The sequence below is a fragment of the Podarcis muralis genome, chromosome 5 (genome assembly GCF_964188315.1).
Source record: "Podarcis muralis chromosome 5, rPodMur119.hap1.1, whole genome shotgun sequence".
Taxonomy (NCBI): Eukaryota; Metazoa; Chordata; class Lepidosauria; order Squamata; family Lacertidae; genus Podarcis; species Podarcis muralis.
Window position 1 is genome coordinate 54246455 of NC_135659.1, and position 13043 is coordinate 54259497.

General features: G+C 44.7%; 2 protein-coding genes across 3 annotated transcripts in view; both read left to right on the plus strand.

The window, feature by feature from the left end:
• Positions 1-4816, plus strand: part of SORT1 (sortilin 1) — a 50770-nt gene extending 45954 nt beyond the window's left edge. For both annotated transcript variants that reach the window (XM_028733887.2, XM_028733885.2), the window contains exons 19-20: positions 1047-1158; positions 1400-4816. In XM_028733887.2, coding sequence (XP_028589720.2) covers positions 1047-1158; positions 1400-1414 — 127 coding nt within the window. In that variant the 3' untranslated portion in view covers positions 1415-4816. The remainder of the gene's footprint in view (positions 1-1046; positions 1159-1399) is intronic.
• Positions 4817-10754: 5938 nt separating this feature from the next.
• On the plus strand, positions 10755-12668 carry LOC114598350 (galanin receptor type 3-like). The gene has a single exon (XM_028732027.2). The coding sequence runs from the start codon at positions 11180-11182 to the stop codon at positions 12185-12187; it is 1008 nt and encodes a 335-aa protein (XP_028587860.2). The 5' UTR covers positions 10755-11179; the 3' UTR covers positions 12188-12668.
• The last annotated feature ends 375 nt before the right edge of the window (positions 12669-13043 follow it).

The window sequence follows — 13043 nt, forward strand, 5'->3', positions numbered from 1 at the left end:
AGCCAGAGAGGCTTCTGTGGGAAGGAGTTCCACAGGGACAGGGCCATCCTGAAAGGTGCTCTTATGTTTGTCGGCCTGATAGATCTTAGTGGTAGGCCTGTAAGGAGGGTCTTTGTGGCTGGTCTTGGAGCCCAAACAGAAGTGTAAGCAATTGTTCAAATTACCAGATCCCAAATGGTTTAGGACTTTAAAACTAACAACCAGTGCTTTAGATTGGACCTGAAAACACATTGGCAACCACTGTAGTTAGTACAGATAAGGCTTTATATCAGACTACAGCTGTTTATGGGGGCCAAGCAGTCTGCACCAGCTGGCACTTCTAAATTGTCTTTAAAAGCAGACCCACGTACAGCACATTATAACCCAATCTGATGTAACCAGGGCATGAATTACCATAGTCGGGTCCACTTTCTTCACAAACGAATCCCACTGGCAAATTGACCAGAGCCCATAAGGAGTGCCTGACAACTGATGTCATGGGTACCTGCATAAACTGCTCTGAGTCCAGGAGAACCCCTAAACTGCAAACGTGATCATGGCAACCCTGGTCACACATTCCTAGATCAGCAGGCTTGCCTGCCCACAGTACCTCTGTCTTGCCCGATTTTGAGCTTCGCATAGACATCTAGTTGGCTGCTGTGAGAAGAGGATGCTGAACTAGACGGGCCATTGGCCTGATACAGCAGGCTCTTATATTCTTGCCTTCATCCCTCATCCATCCCAATACCTGTTCCACAACTTCGCCAGGAGAGATAAAACTACATGCCAGCTGCAGAGCCATGACACTTTAGCCCAAAATGACAGATGGATTCATGTAGCATTGTTGCACTACCAGTTTTTTTAAAAAAATCCTATATAGGCTCTAAAGATACCCAGTGTTTATTGGCTTAGACCAGATAAAACAGCCAGAGAAATGGTGTCTCAGCAGCAACCCATATTAATTTCTTCCAAAAGTCTCTGGACGTTATATTCACTTCTGTTCAAAGAATGTTGATGCTACCGCCATAGGGCCAAGTTCATTTCATGTGTGTTTGTCATGCCCCTAGGTTTCTGGTTCACCGATACTCTGTCCTGCAGCAGCATGCGGAAGCGAACGGCTTTGATGGCGTTGACACACCAGATGCCAATAAAACGGGCTACCATGATGATTCTGATGAGGCAAGTGATTGTAACTGATGTGTATGTGTGCACACCATGCATCTTTCTGAGCAGTACATGTTGGGTTAGAAAGATAAATTTGAACCCCAAGCATGTGATTTTGGCTTATGTCACTTTGAAAAAGAAACAGCTGTATATCTCTGGGGGGCTAAGTGGGTTGTATTTGCCACAGCAAAACTGCAAAGAATCATGATCATCAAATGTTAACAAGAAGTATTATCTTCCCCTCTTTTCTTCCCAGGACCTTCTGGAATAGTGATATTGCAGATCTAACTAGAATTGGATTCACATGGATTTAGATGCTGCTACAGAAGGGCACGAATGCAGACGGTTCATTTTACTTCTAATTTGAATGCCTTTTCCGTATCCAAGGGATTCTGTGTTCCTACTGCTTCCATCAAACTGTCTAAAACCAAGAAGGCTGCAAGAACTGCTTTGGGTGGGTGGGTGTAGAAGGGGGAGATACTGCAGCTCTGAATAAGGAAGAAGGGAAACCTTTTTTTTAAAAAAATGTAACTTTGTTTTAATCAGATTTCTTTTTCCAACTCTTAAAGGAAAACTAAATAGGAATGTGAAAGCAACATTTCATTAAATATTAGCATTACTAGGTACAACATACCTTGCTACTAGGAGAAGGCTCCAAATCCCTGGGTGGGGGACATGTTCCACTCCAACACTGTGATGACACTGCTTTGAAGCTGTTGCAGTGTGAGCAGCACTTCTCCTAGCAAGCAGGGCAATGAGATGCTATGGCAAGGACTGAGAAAGCTAACCAGCATCCCGGGGCTGTGTGCCAAAACAGGGTTGCTTTTCGTTTTCACTGAAATGTAATCAACTGTGCAGATGTGTGCCGTGCAAAGCAGAGATTATTCCAAGGCTAGGAGCAACTCTGTGGCTCTCCGATTCCAAGGAACTAAACTGTGAAATCGGCATGTGTGTTGCCATAAATCTAAAAAGCAAAAGCATGGCGGGGGGGTTAAATTTATCAACTGTAAGACTAAGTATACAGATATTCCAGAAATATGACTTGTTTAGAATGTTATGAAGGAACAGAAATTGTTTGCTTTAAATCGGGTTCTTGAAGGAAAGTTTCTTTGCGCTACCAGCAGCACCAGGATGTTATTAAGTGTTTCTAATTTTCATTATATTTTTAGATTATACGTAGATCAGTGGTTGCTACACATGCACCGCTTTGCTACTGTGTTTTTCCGACTTCTGTTCAACAACACAGTTTGACTGTTATGTGCCATGTGGAATCATAACTATTTCTCAATATTTTTTGGGTTCACAGAGGGTATTGTGACTTGAACCTTGAGAAGGTAGTAAATTAAGTTTCTTGAACTCAGTAGCTAAAAGTTGGCCTGTTGGGATGTGAATTGGCGACGGAGGCATCCCACTCCAGTAGCTATTATAGTAAGATCCAAGGGATTCTTACTATAGGGGATCCATAGAAACACAAAGTATTGAGCCAGTGTGTGACATAGGTAATATTCAGCTTCTGTTGCCTTGAAGGGACTGAGATGCTTGGAGAGACATGTTTGAACTTGAAAGATCTTCATAACATTCAGTAATGTATTTTCTTGAATTTTGGTCCCCAGTGGTACTTTTTACACTTATCTTAGGACTTTGTTCTATTCCAGCATAGGTGAGTGATTAGTCACAATTTGTCCACACTTCCCGCTGCATTTCCCCAGGGAAAACGACACTTTTGTGCTTGATCGGAGCAAATGGCAATTTGGGTTGGGTTGCTAAAGAGCGGTTTTCCCTGGAGGAAAGCAGCAGGACAAGAGGAAATGTGGATAAGCCCCTAGACAAAATATGATTCCCCACTTACCTGTGTTGGGAGCGTGGCAGGGTCTGAATACCTTCCACATACCACCTGTACCCTTAATCTTGCTATGAACGCCTATACTGGAACTTGCCCCACTCTGCTTTTATTCCCCAAGTGTTCCTGCTGGTGAGGCAGCACTACCAGGAAGGTCTCACTGGAGGTTTCAGGCTGAGGCTGCCTTTGCTCCCTTGTGGTGCTAGGGCATGCATCCAGACACGAGGAGCCCTGGGACACATAGCATATTTTCCCCAGGGTCTCTGGTGTGTGTGGTGCTTAAGGACCACCTTCCCCTTACCCAGCCCCAGTACTTCCCTAAGATTATCAGAGTAAAACTTGCTGGTAATGCTGCAACCTGCTGAGTGTCATCCAGTGACAGTCTGGAAGTGGTCCTTTTCCATAGTAGCATCTACCCTCTGAATGCCACGCTCCACAATTTTTCAGGAGGCACTGACTGTTGGGTAACTCCGCCATTAATCAGTTTAGCTTGCCTTTCTTCAAAGAAGCAGGATTTGTTAGATATTCAGTGGCTATCAATTATGCCCTAGTGGTTAGGACATGTTGCTAAAGTCACAGAGCTTTCCACCCCTCTTTTTGGCAATAATGAGAGTCAGAAACATGAAATAAAGTGTCTGTCCTGGATTTGTTTTTCCCACAGTTACTTTGGCGTTACTGTGCTTTTTTATTGGGCCCTTACTTCCTCCCTTACATCACTGCATCATTTGATTATATCTCAGGGTGTCATTGTCTTCCTTGGTACAAAATTATTTTGTCCCTTGCAGAAGGTACCAACGAGGAACACATGGCAAGGAGGAACGTTTGTCCCTGGAAGACACTTGTAGCTTATTCCACTTCTTGTTTATTCTCACTCCATTTAAACCTGGTACAGAAGCACACTTGCATGTAAATAAGAGTGGCGTTTACAGTCAATGTTAAACTCACAGTTACTCAACCAGGAACTGAAGGGGGCTCAATAACCTTGTGTCTGACAGCTGCTCAAAAACCCCTGCTCTTAACATATTTGAACTTCTTGTCTACATCTGTTCTGTGCAGAGCCAGGTTCAAATCGCTTTACTATCCATGTGATGTGGCTGAAACTCTTTTAAGTGTTGGGCTGGGATTGTGATGAAAAGCCTGTAATGTAGCTGGTGATGACCTTTTCCATTTCACTGAGAACATAATCTGACTACTTACTCTTCCTATTATATGTCCTATTTTCTATGTTTATTAAAGTATCTCTGGAAGGGTGGTTAGGCAAGGGAGTTCATTACTGGGCATGACCTGTTCCATTGCTCCATTTCTGTTGGTTCCCCTCTCATAAGACACTATACATTGTGACACATTGGCTTATAAAGTGAGAGCATTCAAGGAACTAGAAACCTCAATAAACTAACCAGATCCTTGTTACTGTCACACACTTGCCGCCCTACACAACAGTAGCCTTGTCCTCCATAGTGTTGAGTATGTAGGTAACACTGCATCTTCGTCACTGCTCTAAGGGTGCTGCCTAAGTGACAAAGCAGTCCTGGAAATGTTGCCATTGCATGAGCTTTGAAGTGTCATTGTCTCCCTGATGTGTCTGTAAGGCAGACCAGACCAGACCATGTGCATAATGGCTGTAAAATATAACATAACAAAAAGCCATAGCTAATACACTCCTCTACACATAATTTCTTAAGATGTACAGTCTGAGGCAAGGTGCAGAAGAAAAATAAAGGAGCCATGTATAGAGTTTGTAAATAAGCCTGGCTATATTATAAATTTGTACTGGTATTTTTCTGTATATTTGCAATATTTGGGTTAGAAATAAAGACAAAAATTGGGCTTTTATGTGGTCTGCCTTTACTCTTGTGAGTGTGAAACCTTGCTGAAACACGATCATAAGGAACAACATACATCATTTAGCCATTTTTTTCAGGGCTGCTGCTCAGCACCCAGCAACTTAAGAGCCTGCTGGATCAGGCCAATGGCTCATCAAATCCAAAGTGGCCAACAAGATGACTCTGGGAAACTCTCAAGCAGAACCGGAATAGTTTCCAGCAAAGTTTTCAAAAGAATTTCTCTCTCTGACTGCAGGCAGAGCACAACCATCATGACTTGTAGCCGCTGATAGCCTTAACCTCCATGAGTTTTTCTGACTCTTTTAAAGACTTTCACTACCTCCTGTGGGGAGTGAGTTCCATAGGTTAATCTTATCTTGAGATAAACATAAGAAGTAAAGGTGTAGTTTTGCCTCTAGGACTGGCCTGTTCATGTGGCAGACTGAAGTAGCTGCCTCGGGTGGCAGAATCCAAGGAGCGGCACTGCTGTGGGCATCCTACCTTCCCCCAAAGAAGTGGCTGAAGTGGGTTCTGGCAAGATCTCGGAAGAGCACTGCAGGTACCCCACCTACCCACCGCTGCTACTGCAGAATTGAGAAGTGGCAGGTTTGGGGTTCCAGTGAGATCTCACAAACAGCCCTGTGCAATCTTGCCGGAACATGTAAGTCACTGTGCAACCCCAGTAAGCAAGGCTGCAATGGGGTGGTGTGTGCAGGCTGGTCCTTCCCTTTTTCGTCTCTGACAATAAAATGAGATAGGCAACCCCTGTCTGTCTCTATGGTTTCTAGCACTGCCTTTCCTGCCCTGGATATGGATGGGAAAAGAAGAGGCAATGAGAAGACTGTCTTGCCACCTTATGCCTGGCTGTCCTTCACTCGCTCAGCTACCTTGTTGGAGGTGCTGCAGTTCTCTTTCCCATTTGAACAGCCTGCAGTGTTTCGTCTGCATTACAATTTCCCAAATAGTTCTAGAGGTTGGAAGGTGTGTGTGTTTGACCATTCAGCCCAGGGTATATCTCTAGGGTGTGCTTTTGAACCTTGCAGAGTTTCATTTTCCCTTACTCTACAACCTGTTTTAGTAAGATGATGTGCCGTGAAATTATTTCCTTGGACGTAAAGTAAAAGCTGCTGCTGACCATTTCAGTGGCAAAGCTTTGGAATCTGTAGACTCTTCCACAGTAAGGGCTGGCAACATTGGCTCAAAGCTTAGCTCCATGTTTTCCTACACAGATAGGAGGGCTAAGAAAAGACACTGGTACTTTCTCTCCCCCCCCCCCCCAACACACACTTCTGACACTCAGCACAGGGACCTGTGAACTCCTGGCATTAGATGCACCTTAAGGGCATGGCATGCCCTTCATTTCAAGACTCTAACCTATTTCTGCAGTTGCTTGTATGTCCTGTGCTAAGAATGTATTTGCTGGTATATAGAGTATTAAGAATCAGAAAGTGGAAGATGCGGAACTGGGGACCTGGGCTGCTGCTTTTCAATGCAAAGAGAAGCAGTGGAGAAAGGGTGACACATCTTGAGGATATTGTTAAGCTCCCCCCCCACCCCACCCCCAGTCAGGGTTCCTAGAGGTGTGCATGCCACAAATCAACTTGGGGACTTCAGTACGTGGGGAAGATTTTTAATTCCTCTGCAGCTGCTACTTTTTCTTTGCAAGTTAGGCCTCCCCAAGGATTCCAGACCCATATTTGCTGCTTAATGTCTTATCCCATTCTGAGGATCAAGCCACACAACCACTTTTTATGTGCTGTTTTTGTTTTATTCTTGGCTCTGATTTTTCTTATCTCTGTGGTGTTCTTCCACCCCCACCCCCCGTATCTTCATCTTGTGCTGTATGTACAAAATAGATATTTTGTGTGTGCCTGAAACTTAGACCTAATTTTTATTTATATTTGTATCTGCCTGCCTATTATCTGTCTAAACTTTCTCTATATAGCCCCCCCCCCCCCCCAGCCTGGATAGTTTGTTTGAAACAAACTTGCACACTTCACTAGGAGAGTGAAGTTAGCATAACAAGTTTACCTTTGCTGAGAGCATGCCATGTGCACAGGGGAAAAGCAAAAGGTGTGAGCCTTGAAGACATCCACTCTGAAACAAAAACAGGCAGCGAGACCTTCATTAGCATCTCTCCAGTGGTTGGAACAGGCTGGGTCATGTCACGAGTTGCTTTCCACCTGCCAGCCCTCCAAGACATCTTTTGACTAATAATGTCAAAAACTGTGTGACTTGAAATATAATACGGAAATAGATCTACTTGAAAAATGGAAGAGTCATTTGAGAACGTCTCCTTTAAAATCTTGTGGCCCATGTGGGGTCAAGACTTGGGGACCCATCACAAGCATTCTCATAATCCTTTGACTGCATATACACTGTAAATGTTTGATAGGCAAACATTTAAACAGAATACAGCTGGCCAGTGCTATTTTTCTAGAAAAAGAGGTGCTGGAACTCACCGTGAACACCTCCCTTGTTCTCTTGTAATGGCAATGGGGTCCTCCTGAGAGGTGACAGAACTGAGTTCTGGCAAGTTCTGGCTGAAAAAAAAAGCTATGCAACTGGTCCATATTAAGGGGAGGGGAAAGGATCAAGTGGCTTTTTGCAATGCCTCTTCCATCCTCTAACTCACTCTTCTATTGCAACAGTGCAAGTTTGCTTCCTGCAATCTGCCTGTTGTTTTCCATTTTAAAAGGATGCCCTTTTCAGAGTTTCTTTTTATTCTAAAGGACAGAATATGGCACCAAAAGAATGAATGGGAAATTGCTCGTGTGTACTGCAATGGATATGAGTTACATCACACAGCCCTACCAATGACCTTCTTTTCCATAAGGAAAAATGAAGTACACCCCAAAGTATAGCACCTCTTTTTGGCACACACCCCCCCCTTTAAAAGTGGACATTGTTGAATTAACAAATGCCAGATCCCAACTATAAGGGTGAGCTCATTGGCTACATGGGATCAAGTGTGACTAAATCATTTGGGGGGCTCTAATCCCCAAACCAGGGACGCGGGTGGCGCTGTGGGTAAAACCTCAGCGCCTAGAGCTTGCCGATCGCATGGTCGGCGGTTCGAATCCCTGCGGCGGGGTGCGCTCCCGTCGTTCGGTCCCAGCGCCTGCCAACCTAGCAGTTCGAAAGCACCCCTGGGTGCAAGTAGATAAATAGGGACTGCTTACTAGCAGGAAGGTAAACGGCGTTCCGTGTGCTGCGCTGGCTCGCCAGATGCAGCTTGTCACGCTGGCCACGTGACCCGGAAGTGTCTGCGGACAGCGCTGGCTCCCGGCCTATAGAGTGAGATGAGCGCACAACCCTAGAGTCTGTCAAGACTGGCCCGTACGGGCAGGGGTACCTTTACTAATCCCCAAACCCACATTGCCACTTGTTTTTCCAGTACTTGCTTGTATTGTGAGTTGTTCTCTGTAATCACTGCATTTCTGTACTATCCTGTACTAAGTTCCTGTGTACAAAGAACTAATGGCAGCTTACATGTGGTTATTCCAGCAACTACATGTATGAAAAAATATACATACCTGAAGGTAGTTTGCTCTGAATTTAATATTTTTTTCAGCTACTTCCCCCATTCCTAGATGCCTTTAAATGCTTGGTGATGGTGCATGTCTGCTCAGCAGAAGCCCCTGAACTCTCGCCCTTTTATCAATCCTGTTCCCAAAGGGATGGTCCCTAAACTAATTCTAATAGTAATAGTTCACTTTCAAGAAGTTAAGTTTTGCCAGCAGAGATGGAGGGGTAGAATGGCTCATTCCATCCTAGGTTGATTTCTGCTCTAATATGATGAGGCAAATGATTCTCTCTGACTGAGCTGGCTGCCTTTGGTGCTCAGATGAAAGAGTGCTGATAGGCAGGTCTTCTTTAGTGGCAGCATCAGTAAGAGAGCATCCGAACCACTTGGGGTGTGTGTGTTTGTGTACCTAAGTCAGTCTGCAGAGGTTCTGAAAAGAGACGGAAGACAAGGCAAAAGGAAAATGCTCCTGACTCCAGCATAATTTACACATCCATTTGCTTTGCTCTCTAAGTGGTATCCGGTTCAGACATCAGCAGTGAGGTATGGTCCTTTGCTTCCACAGATCCTCTCATTGTTAAATCCTTAGTTTTAAAGTTACCCTTCCAGATTGTTGAACTTGTCCCTCCATCCTAAACATGTTAAACAGTAGAGATCTTAGAACAGAGTCTTCTTCAGATGTGTTGTTCACACTGGGCCATTTCATATGTGTCCTACAGAGGATGCATTTCTTTGTGGGAAAGAAAGAAGATGATCTCAACATGCTATTGGTGACACAGAAATGAATCTGATATTTTTTAAAAATCTATTGGGTTTGAAAATCTGTTGGACAGAGATTGGGTCCAGGTTTTTGCACTTTCAAAGTATGATTACGCAGAAGTCTGTTTTTGAAGGGGAGGGCAGTTATAATCTTCTGAGCATTTTATATATTTATTTTTTACATTTCTATAGAATCCAGTAATGAAAGTTCTTTGCACACTTTACAATAAATTACAAAGATCTAAATGAAACCACCTGTTCTGTATCTTACTATGTGGATTAAAATTCAAGTAAAGACTGTTTGTATGGAGGCTCTGTTGTGAAACTAAAGTCTGTTCTGAGAACTAGCCTTACAAGCTTCAGGCATAGCAAATAGCTCCTCTGTCCCCAGAATACACAATCCTGGTATGTTTTGTTGAACCTGTATCTAGACTTCTTCTTGTGATTCTTTCCTGCAAGACCCACATGATTCTTAATTTCACTTTTCATGTAAATTCTTCATGGGTGTTTTTCCATGGAGGAAAACACTTACACTGGGTCATTGCTAGCAATGCAGGTGTCTGGTGATCTAAAAGAGACTTGAGTAGGAGCTCATTTATCCATGTTTGTTATTCCGGCCTCTAAGCCAGACCTTGGGGTGTGAATCCTAGTGCACTTTTCACTGCAGGCTATACACGGAAGTAGATGTGCACCATAGTCCTCCTAGGACACTGTCCTTTGCACAATCATAAATTCTGGGTTGTAGTTAAAGCCGCTGTTTTACTTGTGCAATGGAAATAGCATCTTCCTGCACACACACAAAGTAATACAAAACAACCCTGAGACAACAACAACAACAACCCAAGAAAACCAATTAAATTTTACATGGGTTTTTTTTTTGTCCTAGCCAATGAAACAGGATGGAGTAAAACATTTCCAGCAAAAACTGATCCACTGAAGTGGGCATATGTGCCGAGACAGAATTTTCTGTTTGAAAACAAATAAAAGAGCCTATGGAAAAATAAACACCATGCAATCTATTGATTTATTTTGGTCACAGTGGTACTTTTTTGGTTTCTTTGTCCCATCTAATGTTAATGTAAGGTAAAGGTAAAGGTACCCCTGCCCGTACGGGCCAGTCTTGCCAGACTCTGGGGTTGTGCGCCCATCTCACTCAAGAGGCCGGGGGCCAGCGCTGTCCGGAGACACTTCCGGGTCACGTGGCCAGCGTGACATCGCTGCTCTGGCGAGCCAGAGCCGCACATGGAAATGCTGTTTACCTTCCCGCTAAAAAGCGGTCCCTATTTATCTACTTGCACCCAGGGGTGCTTTCGAACTGCTAGGTTGGCAGGTGCTGGGACCGAGCAACGGGAGCGCACCCCGCTGCGGGGATTCGAACCGCCGACCTTTCGATCGGCAAGCCCTAGGCACTGAGGCTTTTACCCAATGTTAATGTATTGAGATTAAAAATGCTCTGTGCCTTGTTCAGACACAAAGGAAGCAGACTCTTCTGACAAAGAGAAACCCCTGGAGAAGCCTATTTGCTTGTGGGGTGTGTGTGCTGTGGTCAGCTGTGCATGCTGCATGGTTTGTATATTGCAGTGAGTGCCTCCCTATGTGTCAAAGACTCACAGTACACATAACTTTGGAGGAGACAGACTGGAAATGTGTATGTGTGTGTGTGTGTGTGTGTGTGTGTGTGTGTGTGTGTGTATCCCTTTGGTCAAGTACAGTTGACAAGCAAGACTCCCACCATAAATTTGAACTCTGCTGAGCACATTAAATAAGGAACACTGGGCAGAGACGAAGTACAAATGGAAAGACTCTGTTGGCACACACTGACATTCAAATAATTCATGCAGACTTTCTTCCTTCTTCCCGTGCAAGCCGTAAGTAGAAAGTCAGGTGTCTCCTCTCACCTTCCTTGCCCCTTCCTCATTCTTAATAGTGCAGATTGCTTTGGACAAGACTATCATTTCCATGATTATCCCAAATGCTGCATTTCAGAGTGCATTGAAAGTCATATTTTTGTTTCCAGGGAACAGAAGAAAGACTGGCAGGCTGCTAGGAAATTCTATGGCGCAGACTAAATAAGTAACTGATGCTACCATGGACTCCAATTCCAGTGCAGGGAATGGCACCAGCTCTGTCTTGAGCGACCTTTTCCTCCATTATAGCAGGAATGTGTTTGCTGTCCTCTATGTCCTCTTCTTCCTCCTGGGCATGCCCGGAAATGGCTTGCTGCTCTGGATCCTTTTCCGAGGTCTCCAAAGAAAGAGCGGCAGCCACATCTCACGCCTGACGGAGCCTCTCTTCCTCAACATCGTGATCCTGGACCTCCTCTTCCTCCTCTACAATGCCCCTGTGATGTTTGGCAACATCCTTTTCAGGGACTGGCGCCTGGGCCGCCTGCTGTGCGTCACCAACCACAGCTTCTCCATGTGGGTCTCCTTTGCTGCCTTCTATAGCATGCTGGCCATCGCGCTGCTTCGCTATACGGCTATCCTCCACCCTATGAGAGTGATGCCCATCTCCCAAAAGCAGATAGCTATCGCTTGCGGGCTAATCTGGGTGACCTGCCTTATATTCTCCACTCCTCTCTGGATTAATTATGAGATCATTCACGTGGAGGGGCAGACATATTGTGTGAACCAAATGGCATGGAAGGAAGTTAACCTTTACCTGCGGCTCCTGGGAGGGGTGGGCTTCCTGCCTCCCACATTGCTGATGGTTTTCTGCTACTTGAGGATCATCTGTACCCTCAAGGTTAGGAGGGGGCTCTCTATGCACACAGCCTCCAGCCTGCAAGTGAACTGGCGAGCTTCAGTGATGGCTTTGGTCACCATGGCGACCCTGGTGGTCATGTGGCTCCCATATTGGCTGGTGATTTTCTTTATCAAGTACGACCAGTTGCTAACCACAGCCCCTATGTACTTGGCTTATCACCTGACGTCTCTCCTGGCCTTCGCCAACCGCTGCATTAACCCCATGATCTGCTTCTGCCTTTCTTTCCAGTTCCAGGCCAGGCTGAGAAACCTCTTTAGGCGGGTAGGAAAGGGAATTCGTCAAGTAGGTCCTATCCATTTGGGTAAGATAGAAGTGTTAGGTAGCACGTGACTGAGGTGTACAATACGCTTTGCTAAAGTTGTGTGGAAGAAGAATTTATTATTTCCTGTCCTGTAGCCTGTCTGAGGGATCCCTTACGTCAGCGCTGGAGGGCCACCGATTCCCTGTCCCTGCCCTATGTGACATACACAGAGCCCATAAGGAGAAAATCATACGTGGTAACTTAATTAGTTGTACAGTGGTACCTCGGGTTACATACGCTTGAGGTTACAGACTCCGTTAACCCAGAAATAGTGCTTCAGGTTAAGAAATTTGCTTCAGGATGAGAACGGAAATTGTGCTCCTGTGGTGCGGCGGCAGCGGGAGGCCCCATTAGCTAAAGTGGTGCTTCAGGTTAAGAACAGTTTCAGGTTAAGAACGGACCTCCGGAACGAATTAAGTACTTAACCCGAGGTACCACTGTACTCATTTAAAATATTTGAATCTACTTCTAGGGAAAAAAATGGTAACTCCAGGAGACCTTTAGTTTATGTTAAATCCTGTCTAGGGGCTTCATTTCCTAAAATGCCTTATGAAGCATTCTGTTGCATTTTTGATTCACATTATTGATCAGTTGCTTTCTGCCAATAACATATAGTAACTATAACTTGATACTCAGCTCGTATCCATGCAGAGAAGGGCTGCCTTCTGTTTGGACTACCAAATGACACCTTTGAATTGGTGATTTCTGACTTGTTTGTGCCATTAATTGGACACAGATTCATTCCCAAGGAATATGGTACGTTCGTTTACCTGAAATGGTTCTAGTAGCAGCAACAGACAGGGGTCACTGGAGAGAACATTAATTGTGCTGAAGCTTCCGGGCTGGGAATTAAGAGTCCCTGAAATAACCTTTAATATTTGAGCT